This window comes from Chelonia mydas, chromosome 19 (assembly GCF_015237465.2).
Source record: "Chelonia mydas isolate rCheMyd1 chromosome 19, rCheMyd1.pri.v2, whole genome shotgun sequence".
Lineage (NCBI taxonomy): Eukaryota > Metazoa > Chordata > Testudines > Cheloniidae > Chelonia > Chelonia mydas.
This window is the reverse complement of record NC_051259.2, coordinates 3,794,390-3,820,709: the sequence shown is the minus strand read 5'-3', so window position 1 is coordinate 3,820,709 and position 26,320 is coordinate 3,794,390. Positions and strand designations below refer to the sequence as shown.

Below are 26,320 nucleotides of genomic sequence, written 5' to 3'. Positions count from 1 at the left end.
GTTCCTTATCGCATCTGGCAGTCCCACAGAGGGTGGGGACCTGCAGCCAGTCTTCACTGAGGCCAGTTGGTCCCAGGTGCTAGAGGGGAGGGCACCGTGGCATGAGGTGGGGATGTTGTGGTGTGTGATGGAGGCAGGGGCTCTGGTATCATGGCCTAGCTGCCGCGATGTGAGGCCTACGGTGCGGGTGCCCGAGTGTGCAGTGTGAGCGTCACAGGGCGAGGGAGCACTGTGGCAAGGCTGCCCGGGTGCTGCGGTGTGAGGTGGGGAGTGCGAAATGGGCGGCGGGCGTGCCAGAGGGCGAGGGGGGTAGTGGGGCACCCGGGCGTGAGGGTGGGGTACGGGAGCATGGGGGAGGCCACGGGGGCACTGTGCTGAGGCTGCAGGGGACGCCTTGGCACGAGGTGCCACGGTCCCGCTGCAGACAGGCCACAAGTGCTGCCTGGTGCAGTGCAACCCCTAACAGCACCCCCTCCCCCTCCCTTCAGAGCACAGAGCCCCTGGGTCTCCACTGAGGCTGCAGACTCTGGTCCCCGCCCCTCCCAGCTCAGCCTAGACATGGGCGCGGTGCCCTTTAAGAGGCAGCCAACCTAGACCTGAAGGAGCAAGGGGGGGGCAAGCGCGCATGCGCGGGGAGGGGGGGCGGGGAAGCTGAGCCTCAGCGCATGCGCCCCGCGCATGCGCACTCGGCCCCCCCCCGCGCTGGGGCTTGTTGCAGCTTTAAGAGGTTGGCGGCTTGGAGGGTCCGACCAGCCCCCCCCCCTCCGCCCCCCCCGAGGGAGCAGCCTAGACCCCCCCCTTCCCGGGGAGCCCGGCCGGAGCCCCCTCTCCCGCAGCAGGGCTCGGGGCCGACCCCCACCGCTCCGTGTCACCTCCTCCTCCAGGGGGGCGAGCGGCAGAGACCCCCCCCCCCCGGGGTGTGAGGGCTGCGGGGGCCCAACATGGCGGAGGCAAAGGAGGAGGGACCCGGAGCTCGTGCCAGGGTGAGCGGAGGGGGGGGGCCCGGGGGGAGGCTGGGGAGGTCAAAGGGGAAGGGTCAGGGGCGGGTCAGGGGGAGGGGGCGTGTGGGAGGCGCCGGCCCGCCGAGGAGGGGGCCGCGCTCGCAGGCAGAGGGGCAGGGAGTGGGGCAGCCCGGGGGGGGGGTATCCGGCGTGTGCTGAGCTGGTGGGAGGGACTCGCGCGCCCGCTCCCCTTTGTCCCTGTTAAAGGGATGGGGCAGCCCGTCTCCGCTGTCGGGGGGGGTTGGGGGGCTGATCGGGACCTGGCCCGTGGAGGATGGGGGAGCAGAAGCCACCTTTTAAAGTGGTCTTGAAAAGATGGCTGTCTGGAAACGATCCTTCTTTCTCTTCTCCTCCCCGCCAACCTCCCATGCCAAAGCCTCGGTAGTCTGTGGCAGGAGGTCCTGACCGGGCTGGGAGCGAGATGCCACCATAAAGCCTGCTGGCGATGCCATGACCCAACAAGCAAAGTCCCCACTAATTAAGGGCATGGAGTCCGGTAGCTAAGGTGCATATCAAATGTTGGAAATTTTCTAGGTTTCCCTAAAATTTTCCGGTGCCAATCAGTTGAGCGATATTACCGCTGTAAAATTTTGTAAGGGAGTGTCCGTTGGTCCTCCGGGTGTCATCATTCGAACAACACAGTTCAAGTTCATTAGGTTTCATCATTGGGATTTAATTGTCTCGCTTTCCCTTGTTTAAGCACACACTAGTTGTTTTTAAAAAGTTATGTTAATTGTCCATGCCAAACCAAAGTGAGTTCTCAGCATGGCAGGCTCATCCAGTTCTTAGCTACTCGGACTGCAGCTACTATATGAGTACTATTAGCCCAGCTAATACTGAGACGTGGTCCTTCAGTTTCACAGTTAAGTCTGCATGAATATTAGGCATGTTATTTTACACAGTGATAAGGGATCTCAATCATAGATTTCTTATTCCCTGTGTTTAGTTGCCTGAAGCATAGCTGATAAAAATAAGTTTTAAAGCATTTTTCTAAATAAATGGGCAGCAAGTCAGTGGCTCTTTTCTGTACTTGTATAACTCCAGTTGAAAACTGTCAGTAATAAGTGAATCAATACTAACCTGGATTTGAGCTTCTGATTTAGAAAAGAAGGTTCCTATCCCATTACCATTCTTCTGAGCTGTCCCATTTCCATTGTCTGAAAGATGCTGTTTATGATGAAGTCCTTTCAAGTTTTGGACGTTAGAGACAATGAGAACAGAAGTACTTGTGGCACCTTAGAGACTAACAAATTTATGTATTTAGAGACAATGAGTATTCTCTACAAAACTTTTTTTTCGTACGTGTAAAAGAAGAATAACTTAATTAATTTGCTTCAAATAACATGAACCTTGTGATTGGTTAGTTGGTAGGCAGCATATGTGAATCTTCTGGATGTAATTGGCAACACTGTCTAAGTAGTTTTATATTGCTCAGCTACCCCAGGGTCATGGAACATCAACATAATGTTGTCTTAGATCCCAATCCTTCAAACACTTATACATTTGTGTAGCTTTATACTCGGGAGCAGTCCCACTCAACTTGGTGCAACTCCCCACAAGTCTAAAGGTGTGTGTCAGTGACCAGGCTCTCAGATATTACCAAGGAGTTGGGAGGGTAAGGGACTTGATGAGAGAAATACATTAGAAAATACAAGGCAAAACTTCATTTCCACTCAATTCAGATGTTAGTAATATAGGTCTTCTGTGAACCTATCTTTCTCTTAGGTACATTATGCAGTGTTTATTGCCAAATGTATTCCATCTTTGAGAGGAGATATTTGGGATACGCAGTGGTAATGTATTGTGAAAAGAGGAAAACCATGAATTCTTTTCCTTTCTGGATATCCTAATTACCTTTAAACTTTTTGGTAGCCTGATAAATTATAATGCTTGCATATTCAGAAATTGCTCTAATCTGTGTTAAGAACCTCCTCCACGCCCCCTCCCCCGGCCCCATACCTTTTGCAAGGACTGTCACTCCAGAGTGATAGTTCTGTACATGTTGAAATTGTCATCTTGCTAACTCCATTGGATGCAATCTTGCAACTTGATCCAGGAACATCTGCAAAGAATGAAGGAAAGATGAACTCTTTGCCATTGCAAAAAACAAAAAGCTGGCCTTCTATTTGCTTTTTAATAATATTCTGCAACTTTTAATATTAAAAAAATCACTATAAGAGGAGATTAGTGTTCTCCTCAAAACAACACTGATACATTTTATAAGGAATATAAATAAACCTAGTTAAATTATTATAAAACTACTTTTGTATTTATAAATGCTAAAGGTTTAAGTTGAAGGTTGTCCACTAATATATCTTCTACTAAGGCGTGAAATTCTTTTTTTTTCTTTTTTTTTCAGTGCCTCAAATGTGCATGGCACTTTCCTCTTAGTTAACTGTAATGTCCCTCTCTTGAACAGATTACAATTTAAACAGGGCATGTATTTATTTAGGTTCTTATTCTGTCATCCTTACTAAACTCAGTGGGACTATTTGTGGAGTAAAGTACTAAGTGTGAGTAAAGTTAGGCAGCCTTGGGGCCTTGGAAATTTAAATTAGCGCTGATAGACAAGCAGGCATCTTACATCAATAAGGCAGATATCTTCAAACATTGGTTAACTTCAGTATGATTCTTGTGCCATTGAAAATAGAAGGAAATGTTCTCTCATTTGAGAATTGCTATTGCTGAACCTCCTTCAGTGGTACAAAGACATTATAAACAGCCTTTCATCTTGGCAGGGGGTTAGACTCGTGGTCCCTTCTAACCCTATGATTCTCAAAGGCATTTATTGTCACAGTCCATCTCTCAAAGAACATGTTGCTACCATTATCCTTCCACACTTGGCTGCTATATGTGAATAAAATGGGCCTGATTCTCTTATACATAAAGACCACTTTACATTGCCAGAGCAGTGTAAAGGGGTCTTCAAGTGGAAGTAAAATATACTTAAGCACACTTTAAGGCCCTTCACACAACTAGAGCTGTGTAAAGTGGCCTTGCAGTGAGAATCATGCCCAGCGTTCTTGAAATGGACCTGTTTCCATCTTCACCTTCTAATAATGTCTAAATAATATTGTAGCTGATTCTATTTACTGAATTTTCTTGAAGGACTCCTGTCAATAGCCCCCTCTATCCAGATGGCTGCTGTCTGTCCATTTTATAACGAGTTCCTAGCTGCATAGAAACAGAGCTATTGTAGCCCAGTCCTGTTCTTGCTGATAACAGCTGTGCTTTGTAATCATCTCTACCTGTTAAAGTAAGACTTCTCCAGTAGAAGACTTTTCATCAAACCCTTGTCATTAGGGTGGCAGCTGCTCCTGCTTTCTAGTGTCTTAGCCTATTTTTTGCTTTCCGTTCTATAGTGAAAGCAACATCATGTCTCTACTGGTGAAAAAGGGAGACAGGCAGAGAAGAGCAACAGAAGTGCATTTTTTAATGTCAGATGTCTAAAGGGAACACAAAAAGGATGTGCAAGGATCCATATGGGGAATTACCTGGAGAAGAAATTGAGCTGTGCCACAGGGAAGATTAAATGGATTATATCAGGAATGCAGTAGGAAGTCTGGCGAGTTGGCCTCTTGTGTGGAACTGGTTCCACCAGCAGGTAGTGTCTGCACTGCTAGCAGCATAGTTCACACTGAAGTAAAGATCACATGACAGGTGAGTTTGAGAGAGATAGGAGGTCTGCTACCCTGATTTGCTGTTTAGCCATCTAAGGAAAAAGGACACCCATGTAAGCCATAAGAAAGGTTAGGGAATGGTGCTCCCCTTATAATTTAAATGTCATCTAGTTCTCTATTTACCCTTTCCTTGTTCTTAGTGCCATCTTTCTGCAAATGCTACTTTCCAGAAACTGCAAGGGAAACAAAAATAAAAGTAACTAGTTTTTTAAAGACTTCTTATCTGTAGCTTTAGATTACGAAAATGTTCTTTGTTCAACAAATGCATGCTACTTACTGCCTTTTTTAGACCAGTTGAGAACTGGTAATGTTGTGAATACCATAGCTGCTTTGTATTTTCCATACATTTTTGCTGTATATTAGAAAGCAATCTCAAATGTAATATTTGATTATCAGTGCAAAACTATTGCTTTTCTTTGGCTTTTGGCAAAAAATAAATAGAAAGGTAAAATCACAGTTGGTCACCTATCAAAAATGTTTTTGGTTTTTCTTTTAGTTCATCCAGAGAGAACTAGCAGTCAGATTGTAGGAATGCTCTGACAATAATATTGTCTCTAACTCAATAATACTGCAGTGAAATTGCACATTTAGAAACTTTTAAGTGGCCTTTCAGAAGCATATAAAAATTGGAACACATTTTGAAGTTTCAAAGTGTCTATGGGTAACTCTTAATTTTCATTGAAAAATATATATGATATTCAAATATCATTGTAATTAAAACTTCCTTAACTGTGGTTTCAATTTTATGGAAATCATAGAATTTACCACTTGCTTCAAAAACATAAAATTCTAGCTGTCCAGCAGTTCCTCCCCTCTCCCCCCACCTTCTGTGAAAATCTCTTATTTAGGCCATGATTCATCAGACTGAGATTGGCAAAGTATAAGAACTTCGATAATTTTTCTGATTTGACAAGTGTTGCAGTCGTCTGTGTGTGCCAGTCCACAATGCAAGTGCTGAAATAACCTTTTCACACTATGTTGCACTGCAGGATTTTAAACACAGGAGCATAAGACCAGAGAATTTGGGCTGGATTCTCATTTATAACAGGGCCACTTTACACTGCTCTGGCAAAGGAACTGAAAATGAGAGTAAATAATATCTATGCCAACTTTAAGTCTCGTATTGCATGTGGTACACAGAATATTGTGGCAGGCTGAACTCAGCTGAACAAAAAATTTCATAGAGCAGATGTTCCTGTATCTTTTGTTTAATTTTTTTATTGAAATTTATTCTTATTTTTTCAGTAAGTTATATAAGTTCTCCCTTTGATTCTTGAATATTTTCAAAGTTCCAACAAGTTAAAAAGTAAGTGGAAATTCTTTGCTTCTTCATTCTGGTACGTACTGAAATATTTCAGCTCATGATGAAGTATTGTTTAATTGATACTGGCTGTTAACATGAATGTTCATGAAATTTGATGTTGCCCTGTGAAAGTTGCCATGGTTCTTCATGAAAAATGACACTTTTTCCATGACAAAAAAAATGTAGCATTAGCTAGAAAATTGTTTAGGGAAATCAGTAGGGTTTTAGTAAAAAACAAACAAAAAATATGTCTTTGGGAAGATTATATAATCAGCTTTTACTTCAGTCTTTAATACATTAATGTTCAAAAGACTCTCATCTAAAGCTAAGTTAATAGCAAGTATACAGTGATATAAGTGGGAGAAATAATGTAGAAATATTCATCATATAAATTAAAATAAATCAAGAAATGTTTAGGTACAAACAGTAACAAAAAGTAATTCCTGAAATTAGCATTTGAGACCGATTAAACATATACAGCATTCATAAAATTTCCCCCTTAGAGCTGTATCCATAATTATTCATAAATTACCAAGAGTGGAATCTCCAGTCATGCTCCAGAGACAGCGGAGGCTGGTCCAACTGAACACTGACAGTATAGCACAATGAAGTCTGGGATATGAACCACGAACAGCCTCATTATTCCTCAGGCCAAAGTACAACGCCTCTGTACTAAACACACAGTAATAATAGAAAAATTAAACCCCAGTCTCTCTCAGTTCAGAATCAAAAAATCCTTTTTAGAGCATCATTCAGAAAAAAGTCCCAATCAAACACTACAACAAACATCAAACCTATGCTTTTTCAGTTTAGATGGAAAAGCCAAAACAGAGTTCTACATATAAATTTAATTCTGTAACTAGAAAGCATAAAGTTCATCTACCTGTTTGAATTAAAAATATCTGAAATCATATATACAAATACTCAGGCTATTTATTAAAATTCCACACCAATGTTTATTAGGGCTGTCATGGGATTAAAAAAATTAATAGTGATTAATCGTGCGATTAAAAAAAATAATTAATTAATCACACTGTTAAACAACAATAGAATACCATTTATTTTTAAAAAATTTGGATGTTTACTACATTTCAAAATATATTCATTTCAATTACAACACAGAATACAAAGTGTACAGTGCTCACTTTATATTTATTTTTGATTACAAATATTTGTACAGTAAAAAACAAAAACATCTTATTGTTCAATTCACCTCATACAAGTACTGTAGTGCAATCTCTTTATCATGAAAGTTGAACTTACAAATGTAGAATTATGTAAAAAAAAAAACTGCATTCAAAAATAAAACAGTGTAAAATTTTTGAGCCTACAAGTCCACTCAGTCCTACTTCTTGGTTAGCCAGTCACTCAGACAAACAAGGTTGGTTACAATTTGCAGGAGATAATGCTGCCTACTTCTTGTTCACAGTCTCACCTGAAGGTTAGAATAAGTGTTTGCATTGGCACTGTTGTAGCTGGCATTGCAAGATATTTACATGCCAGATGCGCTAAAGATACATATTTCCATTCACGCTTCAACCACCATTCCAGAGGTCATGATTCCATGCTGATGATGGGTTCTGCCTGATGATGATCCAGAGCAGTGCGGACATGTTCATTTTCATCATCTGAGTCAGATGCCACCAGCAGAAGGTTGATTTTCCTTTTTGGTGGTTTGTGTTCTGTAGTTTCCACATCAGTGTTGCTCTTTTAAGACTTCTAAAAGCATGCTCCACACCTCGTCCCTCTCAGATTTTGGACGGCGCTTCCGATTCTTAAACCTTGGGTCGAGTGCTGTAGCTATTTTTAGAAATCTCATATCAGTACCTTCTTTGCGTTTTGTCAAATCTGCTGTGAAAGTGTTATTAAAACGAACATGTGCTGGGTCATCGTCCAAGACTGCTATAACATGAAATATATACAGACTGCAGGTAAAACAGAGCTGGAGACATACAGTTCTCCCCCAAGGAGTACAGTCACAAATTTAATTGACACATTATTTTTTTAACGAGCATCATCAGCATGGAAGCATGTCCTCTGGAATGGTGGCCGAAGCACAGAAGGGCATACGAATGTTTAGCATATCTGGCGTGTAAATACCTTGCAACGCCGGCTATAAAAGTGCCATGCGAATGCCTGTTCTTACTTTCAGGTGACATTGTAAATAAGAAGCAGTCAGCAGTATCTCCCGTCAATGTAAACAGACTTGTTTGTCTTAGCGATTGGCAGAATAAGATGTAGGCCTGAGTGGATTTGTAGGCTCTGAAGTTTGACAATGTTTTGTTTTTGAGTGAGCTTGAGATTGAGTTTAGTTTTAGCTTGTTTTCCAAAATATCTGCTCCGTAGACCAGCACCTTCTTATTTTTCTGTAAGGGCACTGGAGCATCATGTGCTTGCATTGTGGTATGAATTTCTGTATCTTTTATGTCTCCTAAAATTGCTTCACTCCTTCTGTCGACCATGGAGTGAGTTTTCTGGAAAGTATCACAATGGATGAGGAAGTTCTAGGCTGCTGGTAATAGTCATTTTGAATGCTGTCATAGGAGCCAAATGCTACAGGAGAAACAGTCTAATCTTTACCACTAGGGTCCTCATCTTGGATAGTTGTTTCCAGCATGTTTAATTTATGTTGGCTATTTTTACTGGGGCATCTTGTACAAACTGTCTTGTTTTTGTGCTCCCACTTATTTATGTGGTGCAACAATTCAAAACTGTCCTGTGGAGCATTTGCTGGTGGGTTGCTGGGAGTTTTTGGGTCACATAATAATGTTTTTGGAGGTATCCAGATTATGTATAACAGACATTGGAAACAAGGAGCAGCATCCAGTCTAGCTGCCTCTACTAAGAGCCACAACTATGTAGGAGGAGAAGAGGAAATAGGAGCCAGCCATGGGAACTAGAACCACGAGCTGGACTGGAATTTTAGCCACCAGCTGGAGGGGAATGTCCATGATTATGAGAGTAGGGGAAGGAGAGGATCAGGTGGCAAGGCACCATGTAAAAGAGAGAGGAGGAACAGGCAAAAGAAAGCATCAGCAGGGAAGATGAATTAAAGAGCTAAAGTCAATGTCCTGATTACATTGTTTCAGTAAGGACAAAACACATTGTAGTAGAGGTATCTAAAAACAAATAAGGGCTTTCCTATCTTCCATGTAAGCAACTGTTGTAGTTGCCACAGGACAGTTTTGGGAAGGGAGGTAAAGACCACAGGTCTGTTATCTGGTCCACCAATCAATCTATTAATATAATGTCGACCACATGGTGAAAAAGTCTGAGAATCCCTGAAGTAATATTTCAGCAACCAGAGGATAGCCCATTCCTGTATTTTCTTAATTTATATGCAAAGCCCTCTTGTAGGTCTCTTTTTTGGGGGTGGACTAGAGCCAAAACCAGAAGGAAACAGACTCTGTCTAGAGTTATCACTGTCTTCAAAGACTTATTGTCGTAAAGTTTAATAAAACAACCTATGTTCTGTTTCAGAGTAGCAGCCCTGTTAGTCTGTATCCGCAAAAAGAAAAGGAGGACTTGTGGCACCTTAGAGACTAACCAATTTATTTGAGCCTAAGCTTTCGTGAGCTACAGCTCACTTCATCGGATGCATTCAGTGGAAAATACGGTGGGGAGATTTATATACACAGAGAACATGAAACAATGGGTGTTACCATAAACACTGTAAGGAGAGTGATCAGGTAAGGTGAGCTATTGCCAGCAGGAGAGCAGGGTGGGGCGGGGGGGGGGAGCCTTTTGTAGTGATAATCAAGGTGGGCCATTTCCAGCAGTTGACAAGAATGTCTGAGGAACAGCGTGGGGGTGGGGGGCAGGAGAGAGGAATAAACATGTGGAAATAGTTTTACTTTGTGTTATGACCCATCCACTCCCAGTCTTTATTCAAGCCTAAGTTAATTGTATCCAGTTTGCAAATTAATTCCAATTCAGCAGTCTCTCGTTGGAGTTTGTTTCTGAAGTTTTTTTGTTGAAGAATTGCCACTTTTAGGTCTGTAATCGAGTGACCAAAGAGATTGAAGTGTTCGCAGACTGGTTTTTGAATGTTATAATTCTTGACGTCTGATTTGTGTCCATTTATTCTTTTACGTAGAGACTGTCCAGTTTGACCAATGTACATGGCAGAGGGGCATTGCTGGCACATGATGGCATATATCACATTGGTAGATGTGCAGGTGAACGAGCCCTGATAGGGTGGCTGATGTGATTAGGCCCTATGATGGTGTCCCCTGAATAGATATGTGGACACAGTTGGCTACGGGCTTTGTTGCAAGGATAGGTTCCTGGGTTAGTGGTTCTATTGTGTGGTATGTGGTTGCTGGTGAGTATTTGCTTCAGGTTGGGGGGGTGTCTGTAAGCAAGGACTGGCCTGTCTCCCAAGATCTGTGAGAGTGATGGGTCGTCTTTGAGGATAGGTTGTAGATCCTTGATGATGCATTGGAGAGCTTTTAGTTGGGGGCTGAAGGTGATGGCTCGTGGTGTTCTGTTATTTTCTTTGTTGGGCCTGTCCTGTAGTAGGTAACTTCTGGGTACTCTTCTGGCTCGGTCAATCTGTTTCTTCACTTAAGCAGGTGGGTATTGTAGTTGTAAGAACGCTTGATAGAGATCTTGTAGGTGTTTGTCTCTGTCTGAGGGGTTGGAGCAAATGCGGTTTGTATCGTAGAGCTTTGCTGTAGACAATGGATCGTGTGGTGTGGTCTGGATGAAAGCTGGAGGCATGTAGGTAGGCATCGCGATCAGTAGGTTTCCGGCATAGGGTGATGTTTATGTGACCATCGCTTATTAGGACCGTAGTATCCAGGAAGTGGATCTCTTGTGTGGACTGGTCCAGGCTGAGGTTGATGGTGGGATGGAAATTGATGTTCTGTTAGTAATATAATTTCCGACAAAACAGTTGTTAGTGTGGTTAACTTATAGTTAACCTCTTGGGAGATACACTGAGTAAAGGAAAGTGTGACTCTTAGATTCTGGTATGTTGGTCCTCTGGCCCCAAACAGTATATTTGTAGTCATCATTGTCAGTTGGCTATATTAATTTAAACGCATGGTTTTTGTTTTTTTATAATGTGATCAAAACCTCAATCCTGTGAGATACTGAGTGACCTCCTCAACTCACATTGAGTTAAATGGGAGCAGAGGGCTCTCAGCACCTTGCAGGATAGAATCTCCTAACTGAGGAAATGTTAACTTTTTAGAAGCTGCGGACAAATCCTTCTAAGCATACACTTTCAGTCTGGAAAATACAAACATTCTAATGGGTTAATAAAATATGTAAAGTGAAACTTGGTTTGGAATAATTCATCTAATGAATATCACATCAGTAACATTTGCTGCTAAAATGTATAGGGACTGATTTTGATTTCATCCTGGTTTTATACCATTGTAACTCTGACTTCAGTGAAGTTCCTCCTGATTTACCCCGGTATAAGTGAGAGTTCTTCTAAAATTCAATGTGAGTTGCAGATGTGTTTCACCACAGTCCATGGATTTGGGGGATGTGTGTATAATGACTTAAATGGCAGGAGGAGGAAGGATGTTCAGCATGTAACTGATGTAACCCCCCCAATTCCTCTTGCCCCCCCCCCCTTGTTTTTTTTTGTTTAAATGGTTGTAGGTTCCAGGCATCTAGATTGGCAGGCTTCCGCTCCATGTGCACTAGGCTGGTGGTTTTGCAACCAGCACAAAACTGCTGCAAACCACAGCCTTCCTATTGGGGGCCATTGGGCCGGGTAGGAAGGTTTCCCCCCACTATTGCATTTTTTTGGTGAGGATTTTTTTTATGGGAGTAGGAGCCCCTTCTGCTTTTATTGGGTACAAACTACGAGTACCAAATAATTTGCAAAAATATGCAATAAAGTGTGTGTATGCATGTGAGGAAACCATTTGCCTGACCTCCTATAGCTTTGTTGCAATCTGCAACTGAGATTTCTGGGTGGGTGGGGGTGATGTCATCAGCATAATGCAGGGTTAGGCTTCATGTATAGTAGGAGCCTAGATGCTTGGGTAAAGATGCTAGCAACTCACTGTTAATCTATTAAGGATATTTTGAGAATTTTTATTTTGGTGCTTAGATGGCCTAATAACCTTGGATGAAGTATAGCTTTACATTTTATCGTGAATAACAAGGTCAGAAGCAATACGAAACAGAAAAATGTCTTCCTTGGTATTTTTTAACATGTATGTAGAATTGTTAGGAATTGCCTATGCTTAAAAAGAAAAAAAATAACTGTAATTAAAGGGACATTATCAAGGTTAGGCTAAAATCTTGATTTAAAAAAAATCTGGGCCCAATCCTATGAGTTGTTGAGTATTTACAGTCCCACTGATTTTAAAGGGTACGCCTCACAGTATTAGTGCTTCTATGTACTTGGCAATTATTCTCTAAAATGCATGTTGTAATGCAGTTTCTTTGACTTAAAAAGTAGATCGACATGTTCAGTGACAACCCATATATATTCCCCCCTTCCCCCCAATACATGTGGAGAAATGATAGGGTCTTGTTGATACTTCCCCATTGTTAAATTTAAATTTAGTTGTATTTTTTTTTTCTGTTTCAGAATAGATTTGTATTTAAAAATGCTTACAATGTAGTAGAAATGAAAATTCCAGAGACATGTTATAGCAAAACTTTATTTCAACTATCTCCAGAAATAACACAGAAATACATTACACACCCACTGCAACTGAATGGCAGAAATAAGACGCTAGCTACAGGCAGCTGAAACTGCTGAAGCTGCTAGGGGGCTCTGTAGAATTAAATAGCAGTCTTTAATGCACAACTCTGTGGCTCTCTTATTCACAGATCTCTATGGCTCTTCTGACCTCTAGGGGTTCTCTTCCTGTTGAAGTGCTTCTTTTCCTGTAGCAGGTATTTGCAGCAGGCTGGCTCTTTGTTACCCTCTGCTCTCCTCACTCTCTAGGTGTTTGAAGGTATGAATCAATTGGTCTCTCTGTTATTCTGCAAAAGGAGCCCTAAGAATGGCCCACTGATTAATTTTAACTATTTGTGTTGTACAGGTTTCAAATCTAGGAGGGGCAATGTGATTGGCTGAATGCCTAACAACCCTCCAGTGATGTCATGCACCAAGGGTCAGGGAGCACTTCCTGACCTCGTTATACCTGGGTTCAGGAATATTAATTACATTTTGAATGACCTTTTTTTAAAAAAAATTCTGTCTTCTGTAAAAGTTTTCTGTTTTCCAAAGCGATGTGTCTGTGGTGTGTGCGCACATGGGAAACTGCATAGGAGGTAGGAAACTGTGGAATCTGTGATTTAAAAAATATATATTACAGTTGACCTAGCATCCCTGCTCATAATCAGCCCTAAAACCTATGTGGTGAAAAACTGTGAAGGGAAAAAATATTTCAAGCTTCCAAGGGGTTGTTACAAAGGAACAAGGGAGGGAACTTAATGGTTTGTTTTTAAAAAATGTTATACTTACCTGGTTTGCATAAAAAATGAAATTGCCAGCCTCAAGGCAGCCTTACTCTTTGTATTACACAAAAATAATTATTAGTTAAATGTTTGGTTTATGGATGTTGTTGCCATTTTGAATGACATTGTAATTATGAACAAGTTTTTAATTATTTCAAATTAAAGTGTTTAATACTAAACTACAGTTAATGCCCTTCTGTCACCTAAGCCAGGCAAAAAAAGGGGCTAGTGGTGAGCTTTCTAGTGTCTAATAATTCTGATGTGCCTTGCAACTTGAGTAAAATACTTTTTACACAGCAGTGTGGTGTTTTAGATGCTTAGGCTTAAAAGGAAGAATTAAACTAAAGCACAACATATCGGATTTACTTCAATTAATCTGACAATTCTGCTAAATATTTTGGTGCCCAGCTTATCAAAAGCCTTATTTTCTTTAGACAAGCTAACACCTAAGCAGGCTTCTTGTGTGCGGAGCTGAAGAGCACTTTGGATATGCAGAATACAAGATAATGTAATCTTCAAACTTAAGAAAATACTTAAAATCCATATTCTTCTAAAACATCTCCATTATGAAAAATAGCAACACATAACTTTGCTAGTTTCAGAATTTAGCTGTCATACGCATACCTATCACACTAAGTGCACTTTATAGAAATGACGTGACATGAATACATAGCAAAATAAAACATCCTCACTTAGAAAAAAGCTCCTTGGCTAGCAAAGTGGTGCAGTAATCCTACATCTTGCCTCAATTTATTAATTCACTTTTGGGAATACACTTGGAACATCAGGCACAGACTATTGGAGCTTGGTATGCTCCATCTTCTTCCAGGTCCTTCTAGCTATAACAAATGTGCATCATAAAGAAGTGTGGGTGTTACATACAGTACATGGAGCTCTGCCCTGCAATATGTGGGATACTTGTGGTATGCAGAGTGCCCCCAGTTCCCACCGACTTGAATAGGGGTTGAAGGTGCTCAGCAAGATCAGACCTATAAGCAGTAGGATCTGGTTTCCAAAATAATACTTGCTACTTATATAGCAACTTGCATGTTTAAATAGCTTTAAAGATATAAAGTGATCCTCACAACATCTTCGTGAAGTACTGGCATCCTCATGCTAGTTTGGGAAACTGAGGTGCAATGTTCAAATTAACTTTCTCAGAGTAATGCAGTGGGTCAGCAGTTGAGCCATGATGAGAATTCCTGGACTCCAGTTCCATACTTGGATCACTAAAACACATTGCCAGTGATGTAAGGAGACCAAACTTAGGGCAAAGTGAAGGCAGTGTTCAGAAGAATTTAAAGTGGTATGGACTAACAATTTTCTCATGTTGACTGGAGCTGTAGATCTTACAGTAGAGCTACCGTGAAGTATTGTAGTCAGAGAGAGGATCAGAACATTGCCTTAAATGCAACGCAGCATTTTTTCCAGTATGTATACCATTTAAAGGGAAAAGACTACATGCAGAAGCACCCAATAAGGCCTGTGGTAACTAGTGTGAGGCTATTATGATCCACTGATAAGGAGTGTGTCGATTGTCCTGTTGTCTATTAAAACCTATGTGCAGTCAAGTCAGGAGTACAAAGTGATGTAGTAATGTGAGTAGCAAGAATACTCATTTATCTTATTTTATTGCTAATTTTTGCAGCCAGCTTCCTTAAACTCTGCTTTGGGACAGTGCAGGTCAAGCAGTTTTTGATGGGGAAAAACTTTCCTCCCGCCTCCTCTTGTTTGTTAATTGCAGTTGTTGTGAGTCTACTTATAATATCACACCAGAACATCTGTATTAGCATAATATGGTAATTTATAAAAACCCTGCTGTTTTAGTGTCCCTATATTACTCAGTGCAACAACACTTTGGTTTTGGATATTGACTTTTTCTGTTTCCTATAAGATGGCTATGTTCTCATCCCCGTTTAGAGTAGCTGTGTACTGCTTCTTGTAATCAGTGCTGTGAGAAATTACTCTGTACACTTATGTACTATTTTGTATATGAAAATAACCTCAAACTCTGAAGCCAGCTCTTTGTTCCAGTTATGCAACTATAGGACTATATTATTTTTCTCCTAAAATTTTTTAGAACGAAATTGTGCTCCACTCATCAGAGCTACACTAGTGGTAGAGCAGACACTTGAGGGGTGAGCCGCCTAAGATTGCACTATGACAAGCAAAACATCTGCCTTTTTTGAAAAAGCAATAGCCAATCTGCAGACTTATGTTTTTAGGTCTTGATGATGTGTGGTGCTCAGAACTCTCAACCTTCAAAGACTTCTGTGGGAGTTCATGTCACAGGGTTCTGCCCTTAGAAAACTAGGCAGTCTCGCCTCAACTTTGGAAGGTCAGAGGAGTTTTGGGGGATGGCTGAAAAGGGAAAAAGGAGAATGCAGGTGCTGTACTTGTTCAGTACTTATTCAGTGCAGCAAAAATGAAGGAAGTTGTCTTTATATGCACATAGGAAGAGGTAGGTACCTCTTCTGGAGACAATCTGAGCAATTTGAGCCCCTACCTCCAAATGGCTCTTGGGGTCTGTTCCTTCAGTGCAACAGTGTGATGGTAAAGAAGAGTAGAAGCTTAGATAGACTTAAGGGAGATTGGATAGGTCAAGAACCAGGGCTGCTCCTCAACAAGTTGGGGCTACGCCATTATTAGGGTTTCCTTGGAAGTTCAGTGAAAATTTCTGTTCAATATTCAGGAGTGTTTTTTGTTTAAACTAAACAATATTGGGATGCATAAGGAATGGGATGGAAAAATATGTTTAATATCATTGTATAAGTCAAATATATATCCACACTTGGAATACTTTGTTCGTTTCTTGGCACCTTCTAAAAGGCTAGAGCAGAATAAATAGAGGGCATTCAGAAATAGAGGACATTTGTTTGGGGCATGGAAAGACTTCCATGTGAGGAAATATTGGGACTTCTTAGGGAGATGACAATGAAGAGATAGAATTATAGAAGTATACAAAGTAAAGAAGGTATAGAGAAGGCCAGTTGGGCATTCTTATTTACCCTTTCTCGTAATACAAGAATGGTGGGGGCACCCAAAGAAATTGAAAGCAACAAATTCAAAACTGCTAAAAGATAATTATTTGTTACAACAAAATGTATAAACATGGAACTTACTTCCATGAGATAACATGGAGACATAGAGTTTAATAGGATTAAAAAATGGATTAGAAATATATATGAGTAGTGAGAATATCCACAGTTACATTAGTTAGAGGGGAAAAAAGGAATATAAACCATCACCCTTCAGTGTATAATTAAACCACTGATTGATAGGGGATGTCTTCCCCAGTCGCAATAGGCTGGTCATTGAGTTGTCCATTTTGAGGATTTTTGCACCTGAGGGTTTTGGTGCTGGCCACTGTCAGGAACTGGATACCGGACTAGGTAGACCGATCAGGTATTATAGTCCCTATGTTCTGAAGCTTTATAGTTGGCCTTATTGGCAATAGGCAGAGAAGTTTCTCCAACACATCTAGATTTGGTACCTCTGTTCTCAGTTCTTGCTTCTGCCTTGACCTAAGTAGTTACACTCCAGTATGTCTTTCCCAGGTCAATTACTCCTTGTTCCTGCTGTGGTTGAAGGCTCCTCCAAGTCTGCTAAGAGTCCCAAGAAGGGAACCTATCAAGAAGGATATTTAATTCTCAGGTGGATTGTGTGATATACTGTATATAAAACTAGGGCCTTCAGTGGTTGCCAGCAGGGTAAAACAAAGTAGAAATAAAAACACACTAGTGATCTATTCATGTTTTCATGTATGCCTTGAATCCTGTAAAAAGAATAAATCCAAAAGGATCTACTAATGCCCAAGGAAAACGTACACATCACCTCTCATTCTGACGGCTCCATAGAGGAAAGAGACAAATCCAAACCAGGTTTTTCCTTCAAGAATAATCTGATGGTTGAAAATGTGGTAAACACTTTAAAGAGCCATTCCAAGCCATCTAAATTGCAAATATTTTTCTACCTGTTCAGAGAAGGAACTTTGGTATTGTATGTTGGCGCCTAAAGTCCCATAATGCTAGGTGCTATACAAAACATTTATAGTTTACAATCTAAGTTGAACCTCTCATTTCCCTGAATGAAGCAGTTAGTTTATTGAAGGGGCAAAACTTACAGGTGACAATTCACAGGATCTCTCAGTTTCTATAAAGTGACAAAGGATTGTACAGTACTATGTGAAAGTGCCCAAGTTAGAGAGGTCCTCTACAGGATAAATGTCTCTTTAACAGTGATTTCTTTCCAAAAGACTTCAAGGATGGAAAAATTGATGTGTTCTTGAGGTACAACTTTCCAGCTTCAGCATCCTCCATGTAGACTCCATTATCGTCCGATTCCTTGTCAAATTGATCATGGCAAAGTTTTGAATTCCATAAAGGACACATCCTGCAAATCTGCCATAAAGCAAATATCTCTCTGGCCCCTTCTTCATCTCTAACATTTTATGGTTCTGAATCCCCTCCATGGAGCAGAAGTAATTAGGGTTCTAACACTCCAGCCTCCAGGAACTACAGGACTTCAGCACTTCGCCAGCATGTATGGGACCTGGAAAGGAGGAAGAAGAGCTAGATTCTGAACACGTGTAAGATGACTACCAAAGGCTATGGTGGATCCTAAAAATTAGTTCTCAGAGCTGCTCAGGAGCTCAAGAATCACTTAAGATTTTAATGCAACTCAAGAAGGAGAATGAGTTTGATCTAATGTCTCACCTCCATTGGAAACTTAAAATGCCTCACTAGCAAGTTTTCTCTAGTATGTTCTTTGTCCTCATGAAGAAGAGTGAAAACATTGCTACTGGATCTGGATATAGAACTGAACCTCTTACAGGAGGTTCCAGTATGGATACATACCTGCACACCCTGGGGAAATGGCAGCAAGTGCCTACTGAGAATCTGCTGCCAGGGATACTTCCAGTACTGCATCCTTCTCTCTTGAGTTCTCAACATCTAGGTACCAGCGCTAGGAAGAGTTCTGGATTTATAGATCCTGATTTTATTCTCACAGTGATTTTACACTAATGTAACTCCGTTCACTTCAGTGGAAATACTCCTGATTAACACTAGTGTAATTGAGAAGAGAATTGGGCCCATAGACCAGCCTGAGATTTGCATCTCACCAGACTACCAAATTAATGCATCCAGTGAAGTGAGCTGTAGCTCACGAAAGCTTGTGCTCAAATAAATTTGTTAGTCTCTAAGGTGCCACAAGTCCTCCTTTTCTTTTTGCAACAGTAAAAAAGCTCAAACCTTCCAGGAGCTACACATTACCTAAGGGGATGTCTGTTTGTCTAATCTTATCTTGTGCTCCAGATGAGGGAGGCAAAGATTATTCTAGCCTCGATGGGAAGTTTAACTTCTTTACCTCTTACAGTTGCCTTAAGAAAGCAGATATGACTTAAAAAGGAAGCTTTACGATTTCCACTGAAAGGAAAGATATGTCACCAGAAGAAATAATAATAATGCTGTTGAACATTCTGGTTCTCCTTGGTGGACATTCTTGCTTTGAAAAGCCTCAAAGGATGCTATCAATGTTAATATCTATCAGGGAATGTATAATGAAAACACATGTTCCGTACAATACATAAAAACAAGCACTTTTCAGTTCTGTCCCTTACTCTCATGCACTGTCAAAACTCTTGGGAAATAAGGTGTTCCCTTTTGTGTGTGTTACGGAAAAGGGAAGATTCCCTTGCCAAATGGCAAGAATATCCATTGTGGTTATGCAGCCAATAAGGTCAATGGAAGTTCTGTGTGCTGGTGTCTCTATATTCATAGTGTGCTGGTCACCTTAGTATTTGGGTATGACAAAGGCTAATTTGGACTACATTAGGCCTTAGTTTCCCTTGGGTGGAATCCCTGATCTTTACTTATTTGGGTGTGTGGGGTTTTTTTGTTGGTTTTTTTTGGGGTGGAGAGTAAACTAAATTGGGGGTTTTTTTACCCTTAAGTGAGGCAGTATTATTTCTAAACCTCCATAGCTGTGCTTTTCTGTACACTACTAAAGCAGCTACAATAAATGTCACTTTGCAACTTCTAATGAGTTATATTGCAGAATAGAGTAATCCTAATTTACAAAATCTTGTATTGACAATTTTGGTGGTGGTGGGTTGTGAATTTTGTTGTAGGGTAAGTTACATCACAGTACATCACACTTGCCATGGATAATCATGTAATGCTTTCCTTCTTACAGTTTGAAGACAAATCTAATGCAGTTTTTGACATTACAGAGAAATGTAAGTGCTTCTTTTATTTATGTGTGTATTTACGAGTAAGCTAAAGTTTAATGCTGTACGCATATTCTCTGTTAAACCCAAACATGGTGGTTTTTGAACACTCTTTTTCCTTATTCATAGGTGGTGATATTCTGGATGCAGAAATGTCTGAGGACACGGATCACAATTTAATACCTGCCCTTGAAAGCATATCCTATGAAATGCAGAATCGAACGGGATCTGAAAACTCACTGCTGGATGAAGATGATTATTTTCTGAACTCGGGGGATCTTGCAGGGATTCCAGTTGTTGGGAGTGACAATGAGGACGATCAAAATTTTACTCCAAAAGACAGTCTCCCTTCTACGATTCACACTGAAGATAACCTGGAGGATGGAAAGAGAGTTACAGAACACGAATTGGACAGTGAAAAAGAATTGCAAATACAAAATGCAATCCAAAAGGACATAACTTCATCATGTGACCAGGGCCCTATATTTAAACCCATTCGGAAGGATTTTAGCATAGCAAGAGATAATGGTAAAGAGACTTTTTCAACAAAAGAGAAAAGCAGAGAAGGACCTTTCCAAGAACGTGAAAAACGTTTGGAAAAACTTCCTAAAGAGTTGGATTCCAGATTGAAAAGCAGTTTCCTTGATAAAGCAGGTAACAGTTTAACCCACAGAAATAACAGCTCAGGAGAGGGGAAAAAGAGAACTAGATACAGACCACTCGTAGAGTTAGTTAGGTAACTCATTATCTTGGGGAGGGTAATGTGTCCACTTGAATGCAGGGAAAGTATTTTACATTAAACCCTGAAATCTGACAAATGCATATTTTATAAATTATGTATTTAGGCTCTTCTGAAAATTCTAGCCTTTAGGCATTGGGTGCTTGACTCCCTTAGCTTTCTTCGGAATATCTCAACCTAAACCCTGTTAATTGAGGCTTTATTAAGTGAGCTCAGTGTCACCTTAAACTTTCTTACGGTGATTGTGATCAAGTTCTTTGCAGTCTCTTTATACTTCCATTTTTCTCTTCTGTGATTTTTGTCTTTAAAAGTTTGTCAGTAATGCACTGATACTTCTGTGAAATGCATGCTATTAATATGTGTGCCATTCAAGGAATGTGCCTTTCATAGTGGCAATGGGGGAAGGTTTATTAGAGCTACACTAGTGCCTTCAAGAAGTCAGCTAGAGAGCAGCTTTGAGACACACTCTCTACTGGAACAAGGAATTTGCTTCTTGGACTCTCTCTCCAACCATCATGGACAGAGCCAAAGGGATGCCTGGGGATCCTCTCCTCAGTCAAGGGAGCCTGAAAGTGGTCTAGTGGTCCTGCTACCCATGCACCTATTTCAAACTTCCCAGGCTCTGGAACCCTCAGTACAGTGTGGGATGCAAAGCTTGACAGTAACAAAACAAGCTGAATTAACATATGATCTAATCATGTTCAGAAATCTCTGGGGATGGGGAGAAAGTAGGCTGTAGGACTGGTCCTGGAATGAGAGGTTTCTGATTGCTGCCTTTTAGTGTTCTGCACAATTTACATCTTGGGTATTTACTGCTGTGCATACCCAATCCTGCATTTTCAAAGGCTTGTAACTCTACAAGTATTTTAAAATCAATGTCTTACAATCTCAGTTTATGTCTGAATCACAAAATATTTCTGTCCCAGACGGGCATATTTTGGAAAATTATGATGAGCTTAAAGTTGAAACTCTCAGAAACTCTTTTTGCAACCTTGAGTAAAGTGGCCACTAACTGTGACAACTATAATAAATGTTCACAAACTTGCTAGACTTATGTAAGAAATGCAGTATCTTTGAACATTTTACGAAGAGCATGCACTGAATACATCTCATCATGTATTAGCTGCTAGTACTTATGGAGTGAGGGAAAGGGGCAGAAAAGCAAGAAATAGATGAGTTGTTTTTGTTTCCTTGTTTTGAAAAAACCAATAGCCAGATATAAATGTAAATGCAGAAACATGGCAGGATCCTCAGAGTTCATTCAGATGCAAATAACCCACAGGGAGAATTCAGAATTTTATGACCATTTCACTGATGTGGGGAAATAAATTGTCTAATAGAAGAACAAAAATCTTAATTCTGTTTGAGCATTATATTTGACCTGCTTTGGGAAGGAAGAGAAGGAGAAGTTTGATTATAATACATTGGAGATATTCAGAGACCCAAGACAGATTTGAAGCAGTTTTGTCTAAGAATTGTATTCACTTTAATATACATTTTCCCCAGTTACTAATCAAGTAGAAGAAACGTTACGGACACAGTTAGCACCACAGATTCCAGAAACTAACTTCAGGGTAAGTTATGGATCTCTCAGGGGTTTTTTTTGGTATAGCAAAATGTATTTGTTTTGGGTATTTCAAAATAACTGTTTTATGTGTGAGTGTAACTTTAAAACTGAATTTTTAAAAAATATCTGCAGTTTGTCTCCATATACATTTTTACTACTTTGAAAGATCAAATGCAGATTATTTTAATTTTTCCCACCCTCTTTGGATGGGGGCCCTTGATAGTAAAGTTGCTGTACACATCATTTAGAGACCAACTACTAAACAAGTGGTCCCTGTTTGGTGAGCTCTTCTGCAGTGCCCCGTGCCGTTTGCTCGAAGCTGGGACTGGCGATGGAATGGATCACTTAATGATTACCTGTTCTGTTCGTTTCCTCTGGCTCACCTGGCATTGTCCGCTGTCGGAGGAGAGGGTACTGGGCTGATGGACCTTTGGTCTGACCGAGTACTGCCGTTCTTATGCGGAAAAACTGCTTAATAGATGAAATCCTGACCCTACTGAAGTCTGTGGGAGTTTTACCATTGACTTCAGCGAGGCCGTGATTTCATCCTACATTTGTAGAGCCTGCTGGTTTTAAGTGTCTGTTGCTTTGTTCACAAGAGCCAAAGTATTTGAAGAGGGAAGGGAATAGTTACAGACATACAGGAAATGGTCATCTAAACATTGGATATTGTGTAATTCTTTTTCATATTACTGTGCTTCAGGAGTCTAGCTACCTGTTTGCGAGTAAGGAATCCATTGGTCAGGAGCTGGGGAATTCCTTTGCATCAAATATTAGAATTAAGGAAGAGCCTTTGGATGATGAATATGATAAAGCGATGGCACCACAGCAGGGACTGTTAGACAAAATTAAAGATGAACCTGATAATTCTGAGGTAAGGCTGCCACTACTTTTTATATTCTGGTTTCTTATATCCAGTCCTGTAAACTGGATATGAATTAAATCTTGCACTTGGTTGTTGGTTGAAGCTTAGTCCTACAGGCAGTACATCTTAGTGCAGGGATTCTCTATCTTTTACTAGCCCCAATCCCAAAACCAAGCAACTTTTTTCCTCCCATGACCCCGTATCCCAGAATGTTTCATACTGTTTGTTAGGTAAAAACAAAAATGCTGTAATACATAATTTTTTAAAAACATACCACTGCATATAAGTTTATGATGTCATTTGTGGCTAAAGTAGACACTTCGGTCCAGCCCATGGCAATGTCATGTTTAAAAAATCTAAAGTATAATTCATGGTTTTTATTGACTATTTTGTGAATTGTCACACCTTAGCAGTAAATAAAAATAGACTACATCTGCTGTTTACATCCGAAAGATTACCTTCATAAGCATAAAGGCTAGAAACAATTTTTTGGAAATAGAGCTTAGGGATTGTCTACATGGGGATAAAAAACCTGTGGGTGGCCCAGATCAGCTGGCTCAGGCTTGTGGGGCCTGACCCCAAACATCTACATAGTAGTATTTTCAGCCCCAGAGCCTGAGTCCGATGAGCCCAGGCCAGCTGCAGCTGTGCCCTGGGTCTTTTATCCCTGCGTAGACGTAGCCGTAGAGGCCTTGATTCACAAAAGCAATTAGTCACATGCTTAACTCCCATTGACTTGACTTTAGTTATAGGAACATTTAAGTGTATGCTTAAATGCTTTCTTGAACTTCTTTATAGAAATTTTTGTGACCATACGGAAAAACGTTGAATGATTCTAAGGTTGAGAACCATTGGTCTAATGCAGTGGTGCCCAACCGATGGCCTGTGGGCCATACACGACCCACCAGTGCATTTCCTAAGGCCCGCAGCCTGCTTCAGCACAATATACTAATGGCCGATTCATTAGCGTTTTGTCATCATTTTAGTTTACACAAATATATGAATAGGTTGTTTCTATATACAGTATTGTCGTTCTCAGTGGTTCCCAAACTTGTTCCGTTGCTGGTGCAGGGAAAGCCCGTGGCGGGCCGAGCCGGGCCGGTTTACCTGCCACGTCCACAGGTTCGGCTGATTGCGGCGCCCACTGGCTGCGGTTCGCTGCTGCGCCTGAAGCAACGAATCGCGGCCACTGGGAACCGCGATCGGCCGAACCTGCGGACACGGCAGGTAAACAGCCCGGCCCGGCCCGCCAGGGGCTTTCCCTGCACAAGCGGCGGAACAAGTCTGGGAACCACTGATCTATCTAAATACATACGAAACAAACTGAACTTAAAATATAAATCAGTACAGGTGAGTTTAAATCTTATTAAAATATGTAGAATCTGTTTGGCCTCCCACACAAGATTGTGGTTAGGTTTATGTGGCCCTCCTGTGTAATAAGTTGGGCACCACTGGGCTAGTGGATTGAATGTGGTGGCAGGGGGGCATGGGCAGGATTTTAAAAGTTCTAACCTATCTTTGTCACTTGATTGTTTTGTGGCCTTAAGCAAATCATTTGATTTGACAATGCCTCAGTCTTCCTCATTCCTAATATGGGTATAATATCATCCTCATAGGGTAATTAGTGTTTGCCTAAGGCTTTTAAAAAGAGTGTGTGTGTGTGTGTGTGAGAATAATTCTTCTCTAGGTAAGTGGAGAACAAAGTTAGGATTTGTAAATACTGACACTATTGACACTGCTGCCTGTGTTTTGGTGGTTTTGTTTAGTGGTGGATTTTTTTGTTTTGTTCTTTCTGTACCTTTTTGTACTCTTTCTTCTGTATCTGCCCCTTTTAGTCTTTCCATTTATTTTTCTTTGAAAATCTTTATAAACTTGAACTATGGTGCCTTCTGGGTCCAAGTGAACAAAGATGTTATTCATAGATAAATGTAAAGAAAAAGTTTCCTGTGTACTGGTTAAAGCTGGAAATATCATTTGTAACAACTGTTCATTCAAATTTCACCTCATTTTGTTTGTGCAAAGTTCATGAACATTTTGCGATTATTTTTTTTCTCAAGTGTATGTATTATTCCAAATTATTTGACAAAATATTTCATGAATCTCGTTTACTCTAGGACTTGCTAGTTGGTATCTGTGTCAGTGTTTGGTTGGAGAATACAACATTGATTTATTTTTTATTTATTTTGTTCACTGTAATTTAAACATTCATTCTTGTGTGTAATAATTTGCAGATTCTTATTTCAGGCTGTATGGGTTTGGCTATGAAAGCAGAACTTAATGCAGGATATCCTTTGCTTATCAAAGGTCATATTGATCAATGTCAGTGAAGACTTGGAAACTAAGATATATGAAGTTTAAATTCTTAGACACAGAAATCACTTGGGTAAAAGAACGCTATAGTATTCATCTTTATTTGTTACTGAGGATGTGGAAGCTGGTGAGGATTTTCTTAATTTGGCTTTGTTAAATTGGGAATGTGTTTTTTCTTCAATCTGAAATACACAGCAGACTTTGCTGCAAGTGATTTTCAAGGCTGATGCTTTCTAATTTTTAGCTCAATTGTATTGCTTTGAAATTTTGCTCTCTAAGAACCTAATCATGCATGATGGACATCAGGATGTGATCCTGTTCCCATTACCAACAGTGCCTGCAGCTAACACTATAATTAAAGTTGTTAAAATGTCTGTTTACAGCTGATTTGTAAACCTTAAAAGTTGTAGTGGTTTTCAGTTGTTTTACAGTTGTTTTTTTTTAATAGTAAAAAAAAAAAAAAAAAAGCTCTGTTCTGGTGCACACAGATAAAACTTCACTTTAAAAAGAGAAGAACCTTTAAATGTTGCAGTCCATCAGTTCCCAAAGGGAACTAGTATCCCTGGGTGTTCTTGTGGGAAATTCTAAGAGACGTAACTCAGTTGTCTTAGTAAAGAAGTTTGGAATTCTCCTCCATCCCCAATAGAAATATTATAAAGCTTGACATTATACACAGTATGTGGATTTTACTGCCCCCACATGCCTGGAAATAGGATAAACTTTATCTGCCTTGTAGATTGCTTTATAGAACATTGAATGTGTTGTGTGTTTTGAAAATTGTTTAAACATTTATATAGTTCCATGAAACTATTGTTTTAGACTTTAGAATCTGCATATAGAATGTGCCTTGCTTCTGGGTGGTGGCTGCTGTTTGGTTTAAATGTCTGGAGAGAGCAAGTAGGGGTGCATGGTCTGAATAGAAGACAGGAACACCTCATTTTAGTTCCGACATCTACTCTCTTTAAGTGACTTCCTCATGTCCATAATCTCTGTTTTCTCATATGTAAATTGAGGACTATACTTGCCTCTATTTTACAAGGCAAGGGCAAGAACAATACGTTGCAACATGCTTTGTAACTGAAAAGCTCTCTAATAACTGCTAATTATTTGGGGAGAAACATGGATTTGTTTTAAGACTTGGCCATCAAAGTGTCTTGAAAATATAACTGAGGAAGGGGACGTACAATTC

At 40.4% G+C, this 26,320-nt stretch overlaps 1 protein-coding gene and 1 long non-coding RNA gene across 8 annotated transcripts in view; one reads left to right on the top strand and one right to left on the bottom strand.

The window, feature by feature from the left end:
• The first annotated feature begins 660 nt into the window (after positions 1-660).
• The window catches only part of LOC102941947 (zinc finger MYM-type protein 4), a 55,774-nt gene continuing 30,114 nt past the window's right edge, over positions 661-26,320 (top strand). Inside the window, exons 1-6 of one of the 7 annotated variants that reach the window (XM_043532471.1) lie at positions 791-983; positions 12,789-12,916; positions 19,617-19,659; positions 19,780-20,304; positions 21,896-21,963; positions 22,660-22,830. In XM_043532471.1, coding sequence (XP_043388406.1) covers positions 19,803-20,304; positions 21,896-21,963; positions 22,660-22,830 — 741 coding nt within the window. In that variant the 5' untranslated portion in view covers positions 791-983; positions 12,789-12,916; positions 19,617-19,659; positions 19,780-19,802. Of the gene's footprint in view, positions 984-4,363; positions 4,662-12,788; positions 12,917-16,989; positions 17,076-19,616; positions 19,660-19,779; positions 20,305-21,895; positions 21,964-22,659; positions 22,831-26,320 lie in introns of those variants that run through there. The other 6 variants (XM_037882067.2, XM_037882071.2, XM_037882066.2 and 3 more) reach the window with 6 other exon arrangements.
• LOC122463364 lies at positions 1,994-4,691 on the bottom strand. The gene is made up of 3 exons (XR_006286633.1): positions 4,496-4,691; positions 2,961-3,063; positions 1,994-2,244 (listed from the first exon to the last, which is right to left on the bottom strand). It is a non-coding gene; the product is annotated as an uncharacterized LOC122463364 (long non-coding RNA).